Source organism: Salmo salar, chromosome ssa29 (genome assembly GCF_905237065.1).
Source record: "Salmo salar chromosome ssa29, Ssal_v3.1, whole genome shotgun sequence".
NCBI classification, from domain to species: Eukaryota; Metazoa; Chordata; class Actinopteri; order Salmoniformes; family Salmonidae; genus Salmo; species Salmo salar.
Window position 1 is genome coordinate 9,465,967 of NC_059470.1, and position 20,632 is coordinate 9,486,598.

The 20,632-nt window shown below is 42.0% G+C and overlaps 2 protein-coding genes across 3 annotated transcripts; one reads left to right on the forward strand and one right to left on the reverse strand.

Moving 5' to 3' along the window:
- Nucleotides 1–2,132: 2,132 nt before the first annotated feature.
- On the forward strand, nt 2,133–6,136 carry mnx1 (motor neuron and pancreas homeobox 1). 2 transcript variants are annotated; one of them, XM_014180664.2, is made up of 3 exons: nt 2,133–3,810; nt 4,686–4,846; nt 5,102–6,136. In XM_014180664.2, the coding sequence occupies exons 1-3, from the start codon at nt 3,336–3,338 to the stop codon at nt 5,387–5,389; spliced, it is 924 nt and encodes a 307-aa protein (XP_014036139.1). In that variant the 5' UTR covers nt 2,133–3,335; the 3' UTR covers nt 5,390–6,136. The 2 variants fall into 2 exon arrangements, with proteins under 2 accessions (XP_014036139.1, XP_014036138.1); XM_014180663.2 differs by having other exon boundaries at nt 2,138–3,819.
- A 6,776-nt stretch (nt 6,137–12,912) lies between these two features.
- nom1 (nucleolar protein with MIF4G domain 1) lies at nt 12,913–20,618 on the reverse strand. The gene is made up of 11 exons (XM_014180665.2): nt 19,323–20,618; nt 18,991–19,103; nt 18,204–18,399; nt 17,254–17,577; nt 16,948–17,058; nt 16,409–16,579; nt 15,986–16,107; nt 15,747–15,879; nt 14,760–14,891; nt 14,408–14,517; nt 12,913–14,117 (listed from the first exon to the last, which is right to left on the reverse strand). Exons 1-11 carry the CDS (start codon nt 20,271–20,273, stop codon nt 13,940–13,942), a joined length of 2,541 nt encoding a protein of 846 aa, XP_014036140.1. The 5' UTR covers nt 20,274–20,618; the 3' UTR covers nt 12,913–13,939.
- Between the last annotated feature and the right edge of the window lie 14 nt (nt 20,619–20,632).

A 20,632-nucleotide genomic window follows, 5' to 3' on the forward strand; every position in this document is an offset into this window, starting at 1 on the left:
TGGATGGTGGTGCTGATGATAGGCCTAGGCTACTTGTTGTTTATGACGATGTGATTGGCCTAAACAACAATAACACCAATATGGATAATAATATTAATAATAATTTATTTTTAACAATGTTGCACTATTAACAATAATGGATATTTATCTTATAAAGAAAATTATCAGCAATTTTGAATAAAACTTTTTTAAAGTTTTGAATCATTTTCATTCATTGGATGTTTACACAAAATAAATTATTAGGCCATTGCAATAGGTCACTTTTTTTTAATGCGAACCTTAAAAACGACTGCTATTTTCTTCCAAAATAAAACAAAATCTGCATTATAATAGGCCTATAGCACAAGTTACATCCTATTGAGTGGTTCATGTCACCATGCTGAAGGACATTGAGATAAATGATCAATACTTCTCTGCAGCCAAACAAAATTGATGGCACGTCTCCAATAAATTAGCCAGCAATACTGAATTTCTAGAAGGACGTTTAGACATATTGCGTGTGTCGCAGAGAAATTAGTTCTCTACTCAGTTCCAGCAGTCTATAAATATCATATGCATAGGTCTTGCAGAATGTAATCTTCCCGCTAATGATATCCAGTAATGGAGTCTATCATCCAAGGTCTTATATGGAAAGAAATAGGCATGCTCTGCTTCCTCAACAAATTACATTGATAAAATGATTATATGCCACAAATGTGCTTAAAAACAGTCCTATACATTTCAAGCCAGTGGTCATTTGTGCCAATTTAATTGAATGTGTTTATTGCAATAAAAGAGACAGTGCAGGTCCCCTTTAAATTGCATTTTCACAATGAACACATTTACCGAGGGTAATTAATATATAAACTATCTCGATTTGTCAATTTGATTTGTATTCTAGTTAATTGTGAAAGTAATTACGGCGCAAATGAACACCTTTCAGGAAAGACTGGGGTTTTAGGGTCCGCTTCCATCTCAGGGTGCCATATTAATTTTACCTCCTGTTGATGTGATGAAAAAAGACAATAAATCTCCGTGATTGGTGCAGGCCAATAGTAAATGGCTTCATATTTCACTGGTGCTTTAATAGAAATATTCATGTGGCCCCTTAATGAAATTAAAACGGGGGTGGGGACAAAGCACAGATCTAACGGTGTGGCACTGTTAAGATATTAAGAAAATAATGAAAGCGAGATGTTTTAGTGATTCAGAATGCACAGATGCTGTTCATAAATTCAAAAACTGCCGAAATTGGACTGTCAAAACGTTTTCTTAATGGAGCTCAAAGCTCATCATAAAAAAGACAAATGAATCCATGTTCGAAATGTCGAAAGGAGAAAATTATCTGAGGCCTGAGCGAGATAAAAGTCATATCAAGATAACCCCAATGCCATTATTTGATTAGCTTTTAGGTTCAGGTTTAAGCCTTCTAATTTTGTGGTGCATACGTGGATTCACTTTACATGATGCCACACATCAATCTAAGACTCAGCTATTATTCCGTAATCGGTCATGATATTATCAAGGTTTCCAATTAAATGGTGATCCTTTACTTGGAACTACCCAGTGACTTGTTGATTTCCCCGGAGCAAATAAACGTCTGCGCTGGTCCCAAGAGAGTGGTTAGCTGATGAATTGACAAAAACTAATCAGCTTTATTGGGAGACAAGTTAAGGGCAACAGGGTGTCAATAATTCTCATCTTGACCTCTTCTTCCATTAACTTTAAGTGGCTTATTAGACCAAAAGACAACCACCCCAGAGCTTTTGGCCTACATGGAGCCTATAGCTCAAATAACTAACTAATCTATGCTTCATATTTTGCGCGCTCAATTTTATCCGTCTACTACGGATGCACTTATTTATTTTTCACACATTTTTGTCTCAATTGATGACAAATAGTGCACTTTCATAATTTCGTTGTCATAATTGCCATGAATTAGAGCCTGAAATGTCAAAAAGTTGGACCAAATTTGTGGTGGTTTTGCATGTTTTCTTGGGAAACGAAGTCTACAGCATGAGGCGGGTGTGTATTTAGCAGCTGCAAGCGGAGGCATAAAGGACTAGATCCAGGGGGCAGCTAGGTGAGTTCAGAATCTTCAAATAGATATGGTCTTACCCTGATTATAAATATTTTCTAACTTAATACACTTTGAAAAGTCAAATATAATTAAAGTTAAAAAATAAAAATGTGTTGCATTGAGTTCACCCCGAACACACACAAAAAAAAACATCCAGTCATCATATAACCTTTATTTTTTCAGGGTTCCGGGAGGATATGCACTCCATGATATCAAGACAGTTAGGCCTACATTTCACATTTATATTGTGGGACAGAGCAAAAAAAATGTAGGACTTTTCGATCTCTCGGGGTTGGGTAGTGGCATAAGGCAGGCTCTTAGCTAGATTTCCCAGTTGGGCTCGTAAGATCTCCGGGTCATGCATAGACACAGTTTTTCATTTGTGACGTTAAACTTTTGGGGGGAGGAATATGTCTTGCATGGTGCGATGAAGGCATACGTTGTCAGACATATTCCCAAAAATATTTTGGATGCGGCCTATACAGTAGCATAAAAGTAGCATTTTGTTATGTCTGTCATTACCAAACTGCCTAAAACGTAGGCTAGATAAGCCATGAATCCAAAACATTGATTCATGATTTTCTACGTGGTTGTGGGGCAAAATGTAGGCCTAATAAAATGCATGCGACAATGTCGAAAATTGGATATGCGCGCTGATCTGAAGTTAGGATTCCCCTGGCCCCTCGATGCCCACCTATTGTCTTACATTGCAGAAATAAATAAATATATATTGTAGTCTACAATAACGAGCCCTGTCACTCCGGTGAATGGCAAACGATTCTCTTCACAATGACTTACACACAAAAAATAAAACATTTTAATAGTTTCCCATGGTTGCAATTCACAGCGGAATTAAATTAAAGTTACATACTGTAACTCTAAATAATGTCAATAGAAGCTCTCAAAAATGTTTTCTTAAATGTATCCGTTTTATGCAACATTTCGATCATTTTCCTTGTAGAATGAAAATGATTTTTTTTTTTAACTTATTTAAAAACAACAACCAAGGTGGGGCGGTTCATTGGTTGGAGAGGTATGCAATGTGCCGAAAAAGCGCACCGTGAACATGTCTTGAATTGACCAATGGGACAACCCCATGCCAAACGGGTGGAACCAATCCCCTATCGAATAGGAATTAAGTGTCATGTAGAGTTTCACCGTTCACACTTTAACCGAGATCAAAACTTTGAGAGGTGGAACAACAACGACACTTCAACATCGTTTTGATAGGCAACTAACTGTTCAACGTCTGCAAACAACGGGGACACTGGTTCAAATGGAGAAATCTACAAATTTCCGCATCGATGCGCTTCTCGCTGTTGACCCGCCGAAGGTGCAGACATCTCCGCTTGCGCTTGTGACTTCTTTATCCTCCTCTTCCATTTCATCGTCCGGAAGTGTACAAGCCTCAGAATTGAATGCCGACTCTTTAAGGACTGAGACTCCGTCTCCACCGAGGATTTCCTCCTGTGGTTTGATTCCTAAACCAGGCTTCTTGAATAGTCCTCACAGTATTGTTGGATTACATCCACAGAGTAGCGCAGGGATCCCTCCCCAGGCTCTCTACGGCCACCCCATGTATACCTACTCCCTCGGGCAGCACCCTGCCCTGTCCTATTCATATCCGCATGGGTCCCATCACCACCATCCCAGCGACTCCCTCAAACTCTCTGCCGGGACTTTTCAGCTCGACCACTGGCTGAGAGTCTCCACAGCGGGAATGATGCTACCAAAAATGCCCGATTTTAACTGTGAGTATTGTGAGTATACGTATTTATTTTTCATAGTTTGTCGTCTATGCTTTTACATTATTTTTGGACTGCTAATAAATAATTGTTTTTGCTTTACACGTGGCGAGTAAATTCATGATTTTTACATTATTGATCCATTGGTGCCTTTACGTTATGGCCCCATGACTCGATGAAGAAATGTTCCCAGCCAAAAAGGCTGTTTGAGTGAGAGGAGAGAGGGTGATAGGTTTTCAGAGAGCAACTAAAATGGACAGATAATGGACAGTGGGAAAGTGACAGAAGAGTGTGAAACCCACAGCCGACACACTGTTTGCTCACCAGATACTGCCTTTTTGTTCCTGTTCGTTTTAACAGATTTGTTCAAAATGAGGTGGCAAATAGCTTAGGTCTCATTGAATACTTATTCCATGGCAATGTTAGATGTTGGCTCTAACAATATTTTGGCCATTTTGAACCGGAACTCGTACTGTTTCTTGAGGAGGCAGTGTGCATAAACGAAGACATTTTTATCCCATAGACTATGTGGTCTATATATGTTCAGTTTAAATCGGTTTCAATTAAAGCTTTTCGCCATTTAATATTCAGCAACAAATTCCCCATTTTAACCTGAAATTATTACCGTTTCTTTTTCAATCTGCTTATTACAAAATTGTATCTTGCAAGCCTATATCATAGCAATTTCATTTAAACCTATCTCAATTAGGACCAATATGCCCGTTATTCCTCCATTTTGCAGGCATATAATGATTATTAATATAGCCTAGGTCTGCTATATACTGCCTATCGAATAATCCTAATGTAAAAACACGCACGAAGGTTGTCATGCTTTTTCCTTGACCTTATTACTAGAAATTGACTTATATTTTGTTTTCCAGCTCAGGCCCAGTCAAACTTGCTTGGAAAGTGCAGAAGACCAAGGACTGCATTCACAAGTCAGCAGCTCCTGGAGCTCGAGCATCAATTCAAACTAAATAAGTATCTGTCGCGACCAAAGCGCTTTGAAGTGGCTACATCCTTGATGCTGACGGAAACGCAGGTATATAAAAGCTAAATTTCTAACCAATACATGTTTGTTTGAGACATTGTGAAACATACCACTATTAGGCTATTCAGTCAGTTTTACATGAAAACACTCTTATTTAGTTGTATGTTATGTAGTCAAGTCAGGTGGTGCTGTAGGTGCCCATTACGCACGGCGCTTACGCGTATTCAAAAACGGCCAATAAATAATTTAATAACATTTTTTTTTCCAAAACATTGTCTCATAAATATATGTTATTTTCATTTTCAGGTGAAAATTTGGTTCCAGAACAGGCGGATGAAGTGGAAACGGAGCAAGAAGGCCAAAGAGCAAGCCGCGCAGGAGACTGAGAATAAGAAAAACAACAAAAACGGCCAGGAGAAATCTGACGGACAAGAACAAACGGATTATCAAAAGACTGGTTCTGCAAAAAGTAACAGAATAAGAGACTTCAGGGACAGTGACGATGATGAAGGTGGCAACTTCCTGTACAACTCCTCGGATTGCTCTTCGGACGACGAGAGAAACCACACCAGTGATATAAGTCCACAACCTTGAGACCGGGACAAGGAAACGTGCATTTTTGAAAAACTATACACTCCTTAAACTACAGCTGCATTTAGGCCTACAGTAATAAAAACACGAAATCCTACCCGGAAATTCAGAAATTAATGAGAATAATTTGGAAAATACAAATGGATCAATCCCTGACTGAGATTCAGGGTGTGCAGAATGGCCCTAACAAGCAAGGTCAGATTGACGTTTTAGAAGGTAGTATTGAGGTACACTCTGCTATTTGTAACATTGCATGGTTTTATGTGACAATGTCATGTTTTCGCCCAGTTGTTTTAGGACCCTAATGTCCACTACAATCATATGGGTTCTCCACTATAGGGGTTATTATCATAATATTTTGATATGGCGACCAATTGTAAATTCAAACATGCCACATTTAGCATTTTCTTTTGTTTCATGTTTTTGAACATTGTGAACGTATGTCATTGCGTCATATAGGCCTACCATTTACGTGCAGAAAAATGTTATGCGTTTATTTTTGTACACTGTTTATAAAATGTCTACACCAATGCATGCTAAATTATTGTTGACCGTCTCCCATGGTACAGAGGACATTAAATAAATGTGTTTTGTAAAACGTGGTGTTTTTCAATGCTGACGACATAACATCTATTAAACACACTTTTCCAATTATGGTCCCATTTTGCAGCCAATTTGGTCTTAGTTTAGAGGTGATTATTTTTCTTTACCTTTATTTAACTAGGCAAGTCAGTCAAGAACAAATTATTATTTTCAATGACGGCCTAGTGGGTTAACTACCTGGTTGAGGGGCAGAACGACAGATTTTTACCTTGTCAGCTCGGGGATTCGATCTTGCAACCTTTCGGTTACTAGTCCAACACTAACCACTAGCCCCATTTTTTCCCTTCTGGTCTCAGTATAACTTTGATTAATAAAGACTTTTGATTTTGTTTGATCAACACAGTCAGGAAGTCTGTAATTTTGCACAGGATGCTATGTTGATGACTAAATGCATATTGTGGTGCGTAACGTACATTGTGCGAACTAGCAGGTTATTTTAATTAGTCACGACGTCATGTCTATATTTAGCAGATCGAATGGCAATCGGATGAGTTCAAGCCTTTGAAAATAATGCTTGTGCATCTGCCTCTACTGATTAACGAGCGGTTTCAAAGGTTTATGAATACGATCCCCTTGTTGGTTTGTTTGCTCTCCCAGCACGTTCGCAAAGATCCAATAGTGCTATTGCGATTCCCATGACCCGACCTGTCAGACCAAGGAGCAAGGCAGAATCTTCAAAAGTGTATAATAGCCTACTAACATGTGTAGATTACATGAACCACATACTACAATGAAGGTCTTTCTGGATTAGACTATGTTATATGCAACACAACAATATGTATGCCTTTATGCATCAAATGTATAAAAGGCAACAACATTAAAGGCTACTGAGCTCACTATGGGAAGAAAGCAGAGCTCTTAGTAATTGCAATGGCATTTGTGGCTATGTAATTCAGTCCAGGTTAGTAGTAATGCTATATATACACTAATTAGGCCTACATAGCAACTAAGAAGTTCTATGTCAGATCAATTACATGCATGTAAATATCACCACAGTGCTCCAGGCACGAAGAACATTTCCTTTGCAATATATTCAATTTCTATTAGCCATAATGCCTTTTCTAATATCTCTATATCCAACAGCTCTCCTAAGATCCACGTTTCGGTTACCTGTACACATTCACACGCAGTGTCTTTTTGTTCAGGAAACACAGACGTGTTGCGTTGCAGCTATACATTTATAAAGTGTGACGTGTTTAACAGTGTACCATGCTTCTCATTCATGTACGACCAAATGCATGATGCATTTTTTTTTTTTACTGAGAAAATAAGCGTTCCAAAATTTGTTCCAGAGGTTTGGAGTTTCTGTATAGCTGTGTTAGTATTGGTTATTGATTGAGGAGTAATTCCTCACAGCTGAGTTTGCCCAGCTGCGAGGATATAGAGAGAGCGGGCTGCTTTATCAGCTCATCAACACCTCCCAGCCAGGTATTGGACGGGAAAACTCTTTGGGAGGGCAGGGCGGGGAGCAAAGCTTGAGGAAACATAGCTTTGAACAGTAGACAAGAGTCTGCATATGTCCCAAATGGCACCCTATTCCGTTTGAAGTGCACTACTCTTGACCAGGGCCCACAGGGCTCTCGTCAAAAGCAGCGCACTATATAGGGAATAGGTTGCCATTTGTGATTTACCAGAGTCAGTCTGAATGGAACACACACAGCCAACCATTGATAGGCGCAGTCAACACACAGAATTCGGCAATTACAGCCACTGTACTACAGTGTAAGCGTTATAAAATATTGAGCTCTTAGGCTAAGAACAGGCCTAGCTTCTCCATATTTTGTTTATTCCTGTGTGCTTATGTTAGTACTGTATAGTGTTGATTCAGTTGTACGTACTACTGATTATGGGATTACAGACACCTAACTCGCTGGTTGTGTTTGCTATCTGGACAGGTATCAGTAGAACATCTTAGCAGACCCATTACAGCAGGGTCACCCAGGGGTCAATACCAACCTGATGACTCCCACCTGCATACAATAGCCTGTGTGATCTTCACTGACTCGTCTGTCTATTTATCTTTCAGTCACAATCTACCTCTAGTTGACTCACTGGTTTTACTCTTTGTAAACCACAGGAGGCTGACTCATTCAGATCAGCATGTCATCATGGAAGTCTCTTCATGTAACGGTTCAGAAAATGCATGTTTCAACTTTCATCTTCATCAAACAACAGTACATCGGCCTATATAACATCAGACATAACCAATATAATATGCCATCATGGAAGTCAGTCTTTGTAACGGTCCAAGCCATGCATAGGCTATATTTGCACTTTCGCCTTCATCAAAATACATAAATATTAGACATCACAAATATTTTGAGGACGAAGGCACTGCCACTCTCCCAAAGAAGCCATTGTAAGGTCTGGGAGAGAGATGTTTCCTCTGAGTGACCTCTGTGGCCCTGTCTCACCCTCTGGCCACTCAGGCCCACACACAGATTAATGCAAACGTTATTAATGGAGGTAATTATTAGTAGCAGGCATCAAATGTAACGCAATGACTCTGCTATGCGATGCATGCAGCCAATGTTGTCAGAGACTGAATAAAAACCCAGTGTCCTTTCATTCTGATGGGTAGTCCACACAGAATATGAATGAACATGAGATTAGACATCACAAATACTCATTTACAAACTGTTGATACATTCGAGGGGGAAAAAAACACCAAAAGATTGAACAGTGATTCAGTTGGCACATCTGGAAGAAGGTCGTAAACATGGACGCTTGCGCATTGGAAGAAGTCAATAATTTCACAGAGGAATGCTAATGGCGTTGACAACAGATTAGAAAGTGACCTATAAAGTTGGCTATGGACAAGCAGATGCCACTGGCATACACAAAGCCATTCATTTTCTCCTCAACCACCTCCTCCTCCTCAGCCGCAAGTCATGGTTAAGGTTGTTCACAAAGGAAATGTAACTGTGGAGAATGTATAATTGAATATAGGGAGTAGAGTACACAACCCCTTGTTATTCAGGAAGATGATTTATCAACTAGAGATTCAAACTTAAAACAGGCTTCAATAGACTGCTTTGGTACAATGTAATATTAATATACTGTACCTATAAATACACACAAGTAGTGATGGTCCCGTAAATTCTATATGAATGCTCAGACATTGTTTCACACTGTCCCCGAGAGGATTATTTCTTATAACTATGGTGTCTGCTCAAAACAGACTCCTGGATTGTACGCACTAGACCATGGGTCTCCAACCTTTTCTAGCATGAGAGCTACTTCAAAAAAAAATTAAACATGTTGCAAGCTACTCATTTTTTTTCATAGCTTTTAAATAGGCACATTCTTCTCTTATCCTCTAACCCGGGCCTTTGGTGTACAAGAGGTGTGTTTTCTGTCAATATACAGTACCAGTCAAAAGTTTGGACACACGTACTCATTCAAGGTTTTTACTTTTTTGTACTATTTTCTACATTGTAGAATAATAGTGAAGACATGAAAACTAGGAAATAACATATTTGGAATCATGTAGTAACTAAAAACGTGTTAAACAAATCAAAATGTATTTTATATTTGAGATTCTTCAAAGTAGCCACTGTTTGCTTTGATGACAGCTTTGCACACTCTTGACATTCTCTCAACCAGCTTCATGAGGAATGCTTTTCCAACAGTCTTGAGGGAGTTCCCACATATGCTGAGCACTTGCTGGCTGCATTCCTTCACTCTGCGGTCTAACTCATCCCAAACCATCTCAATTGGGTTGAGGTCGGGTGATTGTGGAGGCCAGGTTATCTGATGCAGCACTCGACCACTCTCCCTCTTGGTCACATTGCCCTTACACAGCCTGGAGGTGTGCTTTGGGTCATTGTCCTGTTAAAAAACAAATGACAGGTCCACTAAGTGCAAACCAGATGGGATGGTGTATCGCTGCAGAATGCTGTGGTAGCCATGCTGGTTAAGTATGCCTTAAATTGTAAATGACTGACATTGTCACCAGCAAAGCACCCCCACATCTCTTCCTCCATGGTTCACGGTGGGAACCACACATGCGGAGGTCATCTGTTCACCTATTCTGCATCTCACAAAGACGGCAGTTGGAACCAAAAATGTCAACTGAACAGTTGATGTTGAAATGAGTCTCTTACTTAAACTCTGTGAGGCATTTATTTGGGCTGCAATTTGAAGCTGGTAACTCTAATGAACTTATCCTCTGCAGCAGAGGTAACTCTGTTTCTTCCTTTCCTGTGGCGGCTCTCATGAGAGCCAGTTTCATCATAGCGCTTGATCGTTTTTGCGACTGCACTTGGAAGAAATTTTTCAAACTTTCATGTCTTAAAGTCGTTTCTCTTCCCTGTGGCTCAGTTGGTAGAGCATGGTGTGTGCAACGCCAGGGTTGTGGGTTCGATTCCCACGGGGGTCGGGGGGCCAGTACAAAAAAAAAAAATGCATGAAATGTATGCATTCACTACTGTTAGTCGCTCTGGATAAGAGCGTCTGCTAAATGACTAAAATGTAAATGTTTGCTTATTTGAGCTGTTCTTGCCATAATATGGACTTGGTCTTTTACCAAATAGGGCTATCTTCTGTATACCACCCCTACCTTGTCACAACACAACTGATTGGCTCAAATGCGTTAAGGAAAGAAATTCCACAAATTAACTTTTAACAAGGCACACCTGTTAATTAAAATGCATTCCAGGTGACTACCTCATGAAGCTGCCTGAGAGAATGCCAAGAGTGTGCAAAGCTGTCATCAAGGCAAAAGGTGGCTACTTTGAAAAATCTCAAATATACTCTGATTTGTTTAACACTTTTCTGTTTACTACATGATTCCATATGTGTTATTTCATAGTGTTGATGTCTTCACTATTATTCAACAATGTAGAAAATAGAAAAAATATTACATACGGAGTAATAGACAAATGTGTGAAACAGACAGACGGGTAATTTTGCTGGAAATTAATTGGCATATAAACTCAGCAAAAAAAGAAATGTCCTTTTTTCAGGACCCTGTCTTACATTTACATTTACATTTAAGTCATTTAGCAGACGCTCTTATCCAGAGCGACTTACAAATTGGTGCATTCACCTTATAATAAAGATAATTCCTAAAAATCCAAATAACTTCATAGATCTTCATTGTAAAGGGTTTAAACACTGTATCCCATGCTTGTTCAATGAACCATAAACAATTAATGAACATGCGCCTGTGGAACGGTCGTTAAGACACTAACAGCTTACAGATGGTAGGCAATTAAGGTCACAGTTATGAAAACTTAAGACACTAAAGAGGCCTTTCTACTGACACTGAAAAACACCAAAAGAAAGATGCCCAGGGTCCCTGCTCATCTGCGTGAACGTGCCTTAGGCGTGCTGCAAGGAGGCATGAGGACTGCAGATGTGGCCAGGGCAATAAATTGCAATGTCCGTACTGTGAGACGCCTAAGACAGCGCTACAGGGAGACAGAACGGACAGCTGATCGTCCTCGCAGTGGCAGACCACGTGTAACAACACCTGCACAGGATCGGTACATCCGAACATCACACCTGCGGGACAGGTACAGGATGGCAACAACAACTGCCCGAGTTACAACAGGAACGCACAATCCCTCCATCAGTGCTCTGACTGTCCGCAATAGGCTGAAAGAGGCTCGACTGAGGGCTTGTAGGCCTGTTGTAAGGCAGGTCCTCACCAGACATCACCGGCAACAATGTCGCCTATGGGCACAAACCCACCGTCGCTGGACCAGACAGGACTGGCAAAAAGTGCTCTTCAATGACGAGTCGCGGTTTTGTCTCACCAGGGATGATGGTCGGATTCGCATTTATCGTCGAAGCAATGAGCGTTACACCGAGGCCTGTACTCTGGAGCGGGATCGATTTGGAGGTGGAGGGTCCATCATGGTCTTGGGCGGTGTGTCACAGCATCGTCGGACTGAGCTTGTTGTCATTGCAGGCAATCTCAACGCTGTGCGTTACAGGGAAGACATCCTCCTCCCTCATGTGGTAACCTTCCTGCAGGCTCATCCTGATATGACCCTCCAGCATGACAATGCTACCAGCCACACTGCTCGTTCTGTGTGTGATTTCCTGCAAGACAGGAATGTCAGTGTTCTGTCATGGCCGGCGAAGAGCCTGGATCTGAATCCCATTGAGCACCTCTGGAACCTGTTGGATCGGAGGGTGAGGGCTAGGGCCATTCCCCCCCAGAAATGTCCGGGAACTTGCAGGTGCCTTGGTGGAAGAGTGGGGTAACATCTCACAGCAAGAATTGGCAAATCTGGTGCAGTCAATGAGGAGATGCACTACAGTACTTAATGCAGCTGGTAGCCACACTAGATACTGACTGTTACTTTTGATTTTGACCCCCTTTGTTCAGGGACACATTATTTCATTTCTGTTAGTCACATGTCTGTGGAACTTGTTCAGTTTATGTCTCAGTTGTTGAATCGTGTTATGTTCATACAAATATTTACACATGCTAAGTTTGCTGAAAATAAACACAGTTGACAGTGAGAGGAGGTTTCTTTTTTTGCTGAGTTTATAATGTTACGTTGGGCTTTTTAACCCAATAGTTGCTAACTAGGAGTGGGATAATGTCAGGCTTTGATTGGATAGTAGACGGGAACTTTATGTTTCTGAAAGTTTGAGATTGGACACGTGGGGAAAAAATGCATTTACTTTCAGAATTGCTTGGTAGCTCGCTTTCCACCGGTTGGAGAGCTGTTCACTAGACACCAAATTCAAGAATGCACACCGTAACTGGGAAGAACTGCCTGAAGTTGTCAAATAAGAAACGCTCGCTTTCATTTTCCATAGCAAAATATTTTACTACGTTTTGCTACTGTGTACATTAATGAATATGGCCCCAGTTTGACTGCTATTGACATTATGCAAATAAAGTTAATTAATGCACTGCCATGAAAAACACAAATGCATTGAGACTCAGTTAACCAGATTAATCAACGTGAAAAAAAGGTTTATTATTGCCTCATGCACCGACATCAAATGTTTATAAACAGTTTGGAAACATTTGACTGGGTTAATCCTGTATTCATCTGTAAAATACATTTTAGTACACTACATACCATTGATGTATCTTAAAAACTGAATAACATGAAATTTGTACAACGGGGGCAGCAAGTAACCTAGTGGTTAGAATCCTGGGTCAGACGGGAAAAATCGGTTGGGAACTGCTCACAACTGGAGGGTTGCTGGTATCAAATCCTCAATGCCGTTACCTGCCTTTGTGCCATTGAGCAAGGCACTTATCCCCCCCCCCCACAACAGCTCCCCGGGTGCCCAGTGTGGCAGCCCCCCCACCCCCCCAAAAAACTGTATCTGTATGTGTAGGGATTGGGTTAAAAGCGGAAGTCAACTTTCGATTGGGCCTTGAGTGCAACTGACCAATAAAGTGATCTTAATCTTAAAATATACAAACAAAGGAAATATCCACTGTGACAGTGACTTCAATACATTAGAGTAACTACACTGTGGAAATATTTTTCCACTGTCATGTTCATTAGCATTGCCACTTGATGAAGCCCCTACTTCATTTGGATATTTACAATGTCATCAGAAGTCATCTCTGTTGTTTACGAAACGGAGATCATTCAAATTACAGACCACCTTATTTGGGGCAATCCTCAAACTCACACAAAATGGTGAAATCTTTAAAGGAATAGTGCTACTTACCCAGAGTCAGATGAACTCGTAGGTTACTATTTTTGTGTCTCTGTGCGCAGTATGAAGGATGTCAGAGGTAGTTTCGCGAACCAATGCTAACGAGCGTTAGCGTAATGACTGGAAGTCTACAGGTACGCTACCATACCACATTGGCTCGCAAAACTACCTCTTAACCTCCTTCATACTGCACACAGAGACAAACATCTCTTGGGTTTGTTGTCTGTAAAAAAACGAGCATGTTTCCCCAACAGGGCTCTTTTGTTCTCCTGGTGTTCTCTCAGGGTCCCAGTGTGTGTTTGTGTTTTACAGTTTGAGTTTAGTCTCTTTGGCCTCCATGGCCTTGGTGGCAACCTCGGCTCGCTCTGACAGAAGGTCTGCTTGCTCAGCTGGTCCCTGCGACTGGGCATTCTTCAGTAGGAAGTGACTGATGAACAGCTTCAAACCCTCCCGCAGCATTCCTAGCTTGGGAATTCCCGAAATCCTGACGAGACCGAACACAATGAAAGACATTGATACCAGACTTTTCACATAGTCAAACGTCAGCGGTGCGGTTTTACAGGATAGCCAAAGTACAAGGAGGAGAGGTTTTCATGACTGGGCGAGAAGAAGAATCTGGCCCTGATAGAATTTCTTCTCAACAAATTATAGAATGACTCAGAAAATGTATACGTGATGAAAACACGTGTTTATCATTGATATACCCTGGCCCGTATGCAAAACGTCATTAACCGGAAACGGAGAAACTGGAATGCGATGCCTTACGTCACTCACCTCCCAAATATGTTTGTAAGATCCTCAGTCTCTGTGTCTTTTAACAGCTTAGTCAATACCTGACGCAGGAACTTGACTTTAGGCTTGTCCAACTCACCAAACTCTATCACCTACAAAGAGACAGAGTGAAAGTGGCAGCAAAAGTTAATTCGAAGGTAAGTTAGCTAGCTGACGTCTGTAGTGGCAGTTTAAAGAAATCCGAACCATGGATTTGTTTCTCCTGGCCCATAGACTACTTTCAGGGTAAGAAAAGATCTAACATTAGGTTGTAAAATACTGAACTTCCCCTTTAACATTCATCAAATCACTTCCCTATGACCGGATTTCATCTCTATAACATGGTGTGTCAGACCTTGAGTATGGAGAGGGAGAGGCACTTTCTCTGGAGGAAGCGTGTGACCAGCTGGACCAGGTTGCTGAAGGTGCTGCTGGATAGGCTGGACAGGTCCTTGAATTTGTCCCACAGACTGAACTGAAATGTCATCTGGGGAAACATACAACAGAGGATCTGTGGGACTACTGGGGGATTGGAGGATATGGAAGAACTCCAGTAGTCTATCCGTCTCAGAGTACCAGTGAATGTGCAATCACGTTCATTACGATCCAAAAGAAAAAAACTGATCCAACTTCAGCATACCTACCGGGGCAAAAAAAACGCTTTATGAGACGCTTTATGAATACGGGCCCAGTATTACAATCCATGACCCATTCCAACCACAGGTGGTTTCTGAAGGGAGAACTACGGAACATAGTGATTGGAATGGCATCAAACACCTGGAAACCATGTGTTTGATACCATTCCATGAATTCAGCTCCGGTCCTTACCACGTTCTCCCCAATTAAAAAGGTGCCACCAACCTCCTGTGATTCCAACCCATTAAATGCAGCAAGCAAACGCATAATCCTGATCTAGTCCGCTTGTGAACACCAAACATTTGCACCGGTTCAGATGAAAGCTCTTTAATGGGACAATGGTTATCACTATCAGAGATATGGGCAGTAACCTAAAGGGAAGCTTAAGGGGAAGTGAGGGATTATGACCATTGTCTACTTTCACAGCATGAAACGAAACATCAGAAAGGTGCGAGAGGGAGAAGCGACCCTCCCTTGTTTCCCCACACTGTTGAGGTGAACTGAGGGTCATAGTTGGGTGGCTATAGAGTGAATGTCCCAATCACAACGCTATGGAGCAATTAAGAACCATTAGAATGCCAGGGCAATCATAAAGCTCAGAGTAGGAGACTGTCCATGTTATCTTACTCATTGTGATCTAAAAGGCAAAACTGATTCTAGATCAGCACTCTGAGAGGCTTTATAATTACGGGCACTGTTCTCTTACCTGGAACCGCCTGTCGTGCTCACAGAACTTCTCTCCCAGTACAGCATAGAAGGCATTGAAGCTCTTCTCCTGGAGGCAGCAGTCCATCAGCACGTGGACGATCTCCCTCTCCTGCTGGTCCTTCAGCCCCATCCTGCACACAGAAAAGAATGCAGTGCCACGTATTAAAACGTGTGGCAATGGCTAGCTTGGTATGCAAGCATTTCAATGCTGCAAAAGGGTGGGGAAACAAAACACACCGTATCAGCTTCTCAAAGGCATCTAGGTAATCCTCGCTGGTCATAATCACGCAGAATATATTTCTCCTGATGTCTGTGTTCATTCTCTGTTTCCGGGCCAGGTCTAAGACCTTGGAGCTGAACTGAGGAGACGGATGAAGGGAAATTGTCATTATGATCAGTAAAATACATTGAAAATGCTGTCCAGTTGAGAATGGCCAATCAAATGTTAATACGAAAGAGCTACAGTAATGATTTAGTGGAGCAACAAGGGCCATATGTATCAAACATCTCAGAGTGGTCGTGCTGATGTAGGATCAGGTCCGCCCCTGTCAATATAATCTTATTCGTTTTGATCTAAAACACTAAACTGTTCCTAAACCAGCACGCCTACTCTGAGACACTTGATGCATACGGCCCCAGATCTTTTAGGGTTTTTAGTACCTTTCCTTCTGCAGTAGTCTGTTTTGAGGTCTTGTTGCCCTGGTCACCTATCATGGGGACTCCGGACCACGATGAGCCCACGATCCACCAGCGGCCCACCTGCTCTGCAGCCAGGAGGTTCTCCAGAGAGACCCTCAGCTTCACATCACTGCCCCCCGAACTCTGGTGGATCTGAACTCAACAGTTACAACTCATTCACGTAACGCTCTGGGGTGAAGTTTCCCCTAAATAGAGCTCTAGGATCAATTTCTCCTTACCCAATCCCAACCTTCAATGTTAGTGGGGGAAATGCAAAACTGACCCAAGATCAGTGTCTAGTGGCAACCTCACCATACTTCTTCATGCTCCCCCTTATCTGGGTGCTCAAACCTATCACATAAACTGCTAAGTGAGATTATAGTGCCCCCTGGCGGTTTTAGAAAAGAACTACCAGGGGAAACGTCAACAACGGAAGAATATTTCATGGCTGAGCAAAGAATGGCTTTGACGATATGGTATGACAGTTGTAAAGGCGTAAGTCAATCAGATCTGTAACCCACCAGAGTTCTCTGTAGCTTTCTGAGTCTCTCAACAGGCTCTGGGTCATAGCCAGGGATCTTCCTCATATCGTTGTTCTTCAGAGCCAACATGGTCTCCAGCATGAAGCGCACCTAAAGATAGAGAAGATATTCAGAAGAGAGTTGGCTTGCTAATACATTTGACTTGCAAGTTGCTCTGGACAGGAGTCTCTGTCAAATGACCAAAATCGAAATGTAAAATGACCCTGGTTGAATAATGTTACCAACAATGAGGTGCGTCTAGACAGAAGGTGATGTTGAGAGTGGTGTTGCTGTGACAAACCGTACCCTATTTTCGTCCTGGAACTTGGTGCCCACACCACTGGCCTTGCTCTGGGCCTCAGAGATGAGTTCTTTCAGCGCAAGGGCATCATCCTTCCGCAGGGCGAAGCCTACGTTCTTCAGCACGAACAGGACCAGCTCAATGTCCTTCTCTGTGAAGGCCCCCACCAGCATCTTCAGGATGTCAAAGATGAGGAGGGCGTGCACCACCTGGAAGTTGTAGAGATGTGCCACCATGGCCACCAGGTTGTCACACTCCTTGCCTTCGCCGGGGCTCTTGTACAACTCGGCGAACTGCCGCACCACCGTCTCCAAGAAATTAGCCCCTACCTGCAAAATGGTTCATCATGTCAAAGGTCAGAAAATAGAGCAAAGAAGTCAATGGAACCTAGAATGCTGGTGGGCATGTGAATGTGTGTGTGTGGCTACTTACTGATGGGTGGGGAGTAAACAAGACTGAAAGAGATAATGCTAATAGGAAGGTGTGAATTGCTACTTTCCCATTCATCAGAAGGGGAGGAATTAGGTTATAAAGGAACTGGAGACAAGTCACACGGAGGATGCAAATCAAACAAACCACGAGCTAATGACCTTTCACAGGTTAAATGGTTACTCCTTTTCTCACACCGACTGTTAGAAAATACTATTTTCTTCTTCCCGTGCTCTTATCAGAAGAGCATACAGGGGTGAAGTAAAGTTTAACTAAAAGGTCACCAAGAGAGAATAGAGGTCAAGACATTTATACCTGCTACCAATCCATTAGGACTGTCATTTATAGCTGATTGTGAATAGCCCCCTCACTTATAAACTATGTCAATGTTCCAAATAGCAGCCTATTCCCCATAGAGTGCAACTTTTGACCAGGGGCCTGCACTATATAGGGAATAGGGTGCCATTTGGGACACAGCTGTGTGTGTTGAATGACAGGTAATTGTGTTGATGCGGTTCGAACCTACCTCAAGCCCCACTGTGTGATGCAGGATGCTGACAAGCAGGACGTGTTCCATGAGCAGTCTGTCAGGCATCAGGGCTGGGGTGACACAGGCTGCCAGGAGGATCTCCGTCAGGGTGTCGTTCATGTCCTTCCGGCTGGAGCTCATGTACAGCTCTTCCAGCTGGCCACTGATGGACGCCATGTTGGCCTCACTGAGCCTACGGAGGAGAATGCAGAACAGGACAACGTTTGAACCAAGATAGACACCAAAACACAAAACTCGGGGTTGTATGTTTACATTTGACATTTTAGTCATTTAGCGGACGCTCTTATTCAGTGCATACATTTTCGTACTGGTCCCCTGTGGGATCCGAACCCACAACCCTGGCGTTGCAAGCTCCATGCTCTACCAACTGAGCTACACGGGCATCTCAGAGTTGGAGTGCTGATTTAGGATGAGTTTTGCCTTTTCGGTCGATTACACGGCAGAGGGGACCTGGACCCGTATCCACAAAGCGTCCCAGAGTAAGAGTGCTGATCTAGGATCTGTCCATATAATCGTATTCATGATGATCTAAAAGCTAAATCTGATCTTAGATCAGCATTCCTACTCTGAGATGCTTTGTGGATACAGGCCCAGATCCGAGATCAGCACTCCTACTCTGAGACGCCTGATACATACGGACCTTGAGCACCCCTTGCACCAAAATATGAATTGTGACAAATCCAGTGTGACAGCAGATAAAACAGGGCCAAGGTACATTGATTAGGATGAAAGAGCATATAGTAGTCAAGATCAACACCGTTACCTGTTCACAAGTCCTTTGACTTGTCTCTTCAGTCTCTCCAACTCAGCTCTGCGCTTATCATCCCCGGTGTCCCGTAGGTGAGGGGGCACGTATTTTCCTGCTGACGGGACAGCCTATACATACAGAGTAGTGTTTCAGTCTCAGTCTATACATTTAGGGCCGGTTTCCCGGACACAGATTAAATCTAATGCTGGACTAAAAAGTGTTTTCAGCGGAGATTCTCCACCGAGCTTGATTTATTTTGTCCAGGACTAGGCTTAATCTATGTCTTGGGAAACTGGTCCTTAAATTTAGCTGAATTTCACAAATTAGATTCTAATTGGGCAACTTACAGTGTCAGCTTTCGGCCCTGCAAGCGTTGAGTCTCCACTCTCAACTCCCTCATCCTTTCCATTTTCTTCTTCCGAAGCTATTCCACCACTCTCATCCATCTCACTTTCGTCATCCTCATCCATTCCATCTTCTTCCTCCTCATCCATCTCATCTTCCTCTTCCTCGATGGCATCCAAGTCTCCATCTCTGTCTAGTTCACTGCCCTCCTCATCCGAGTCATCTCCTTGTTCTTCCTCCTCATCGCCGGACATTTCAGATTCACTGTCTACCAATGTCCTTAATTTCTCTTTGGCAATGTCCATGTCATCATCGCTGTCATGCATTATCCCTGAAGCTGCCGATCCAGCATCCAGCACCCCCAAAATGTAATCCAGTCCATCATCAGCGAATGACTGGGGAAGTTTTTTTTTGTTTTTCCTTTTGTTATACCCAAGAGATCGCTCCAACCTCTTAATTTCTCTGTCCTCAGCAATATTTGCTTCCAAAAGAGCTTTTTTTCTTGATTCTTCCAGTTTGTTTCTTTTCTTTTCTTTCTTAGAAGGTTTCTTAGGTCCTTTTTTCTCAGCCTTCTCTCCTGAGGCAGTCTCAACAGGAGTTGACTTGGGTTGTTGAGATACTGGCTCGTCTTTCTTTACTTTTCCAATAACCTTCTTTGTTTGTTGTTTATCAGATAGGGTTGCAACTTCTTCACTGTCACCAGTGGATGCTTTGAGAGCCTTGTAGCCTTCATAGTGATTCTTAATTTTAGCCTTCTTCATCTTTCTTTTCTCCTTACGAATTTCTTTTCTATTTTTCTTCTTAACAAACCTCAAGCCACTGCCATCTACCGTTTCTTCAGTTTCATCACAGCCTACCTTACTTTTTACAAAGTCGTTAACTGTCATCATATACTTTTGCAATTTACCAGTGTCTTTCTTTCCTTTCCTCTTTGCTTTCCCCTTGCCTTTCATCTCTGCAACAGATATAACTAACTATCGTTAACTACCTAGCTATGCTATTATTATTATTACTTGGCGAAAGACACTGACTTTTATAATTAAATTCCTTTCTGTGTCTCACCGTAGTTTAAAGCGTGTCAAGAAGCAAACAGGCTTGTTTATGATTATGAAGCAAGAAAAGCTTGTTTATGAAGCAAAGAGGTACCAAAAAGGTTCAAATAAATACAAATATAAAACCTACCAGTCGTTACCTTGGAACACAAGAAATAGATAAACAAAACTATCTTAAAACGTCAAATTATAGACACGTGTATATTCATGACGGCAGCCATTGTTGTTGACAATCGACCCAGGAAACACACGTACCGGGG

What these genes read in the sequence shown, in the direction of transcription:
- mnx1 (XM_014180663.2), top strand. Translation starts at nt 3,336, where the DNA reads ATGGAGAAATCTACAAATTTCCGCATCGATGCGCTTCTCGCTGTTGAC. An exon ending in CGATTTTAACTGTGAGTATT is followed by an intron (nt 3,820 to 4,685) that starts GTGAGTATACGT and finishes TTTGTTTTCCAG; the next exon opens with CTCAGGCCCAGTCAAACTTG. An exon ending in TGATGCTGACGGAAACGCAG is followed by an intron (nt 4,847 to 5,101) that starts GTATATAAAAGC and finishes TTTCATTTTCAG; the next exon opens with GTGAAAATTTGGTTCCAGAA.
- nom1 (XM_014180665.2), bottom strand. Translation starts at nt 20,273, where the DNA reads ATGAAAGGCAAGGGGAAAGCAAAGAGGAAAGGAAAGAAAGACACTGGT. An exon ending in GTCAAAGGACTTGTGAACAG is followed by an intron (nt 18,400 to 18,990) that starts GTAACGGTGTTG and finishes TCTCCTCCGTAG; the next exon opens with GCTCAGTGAGGCCAACATGG. An exon ending in AGACTACTGCAGAAGGAAAG is followed by an intron (nt 16,108 to 16,408) that starts GTACTAAAAACC and finishes CCGTCTCCTCAG; the next exon opens with TTCAGCTCCAAGGTCTTAGA.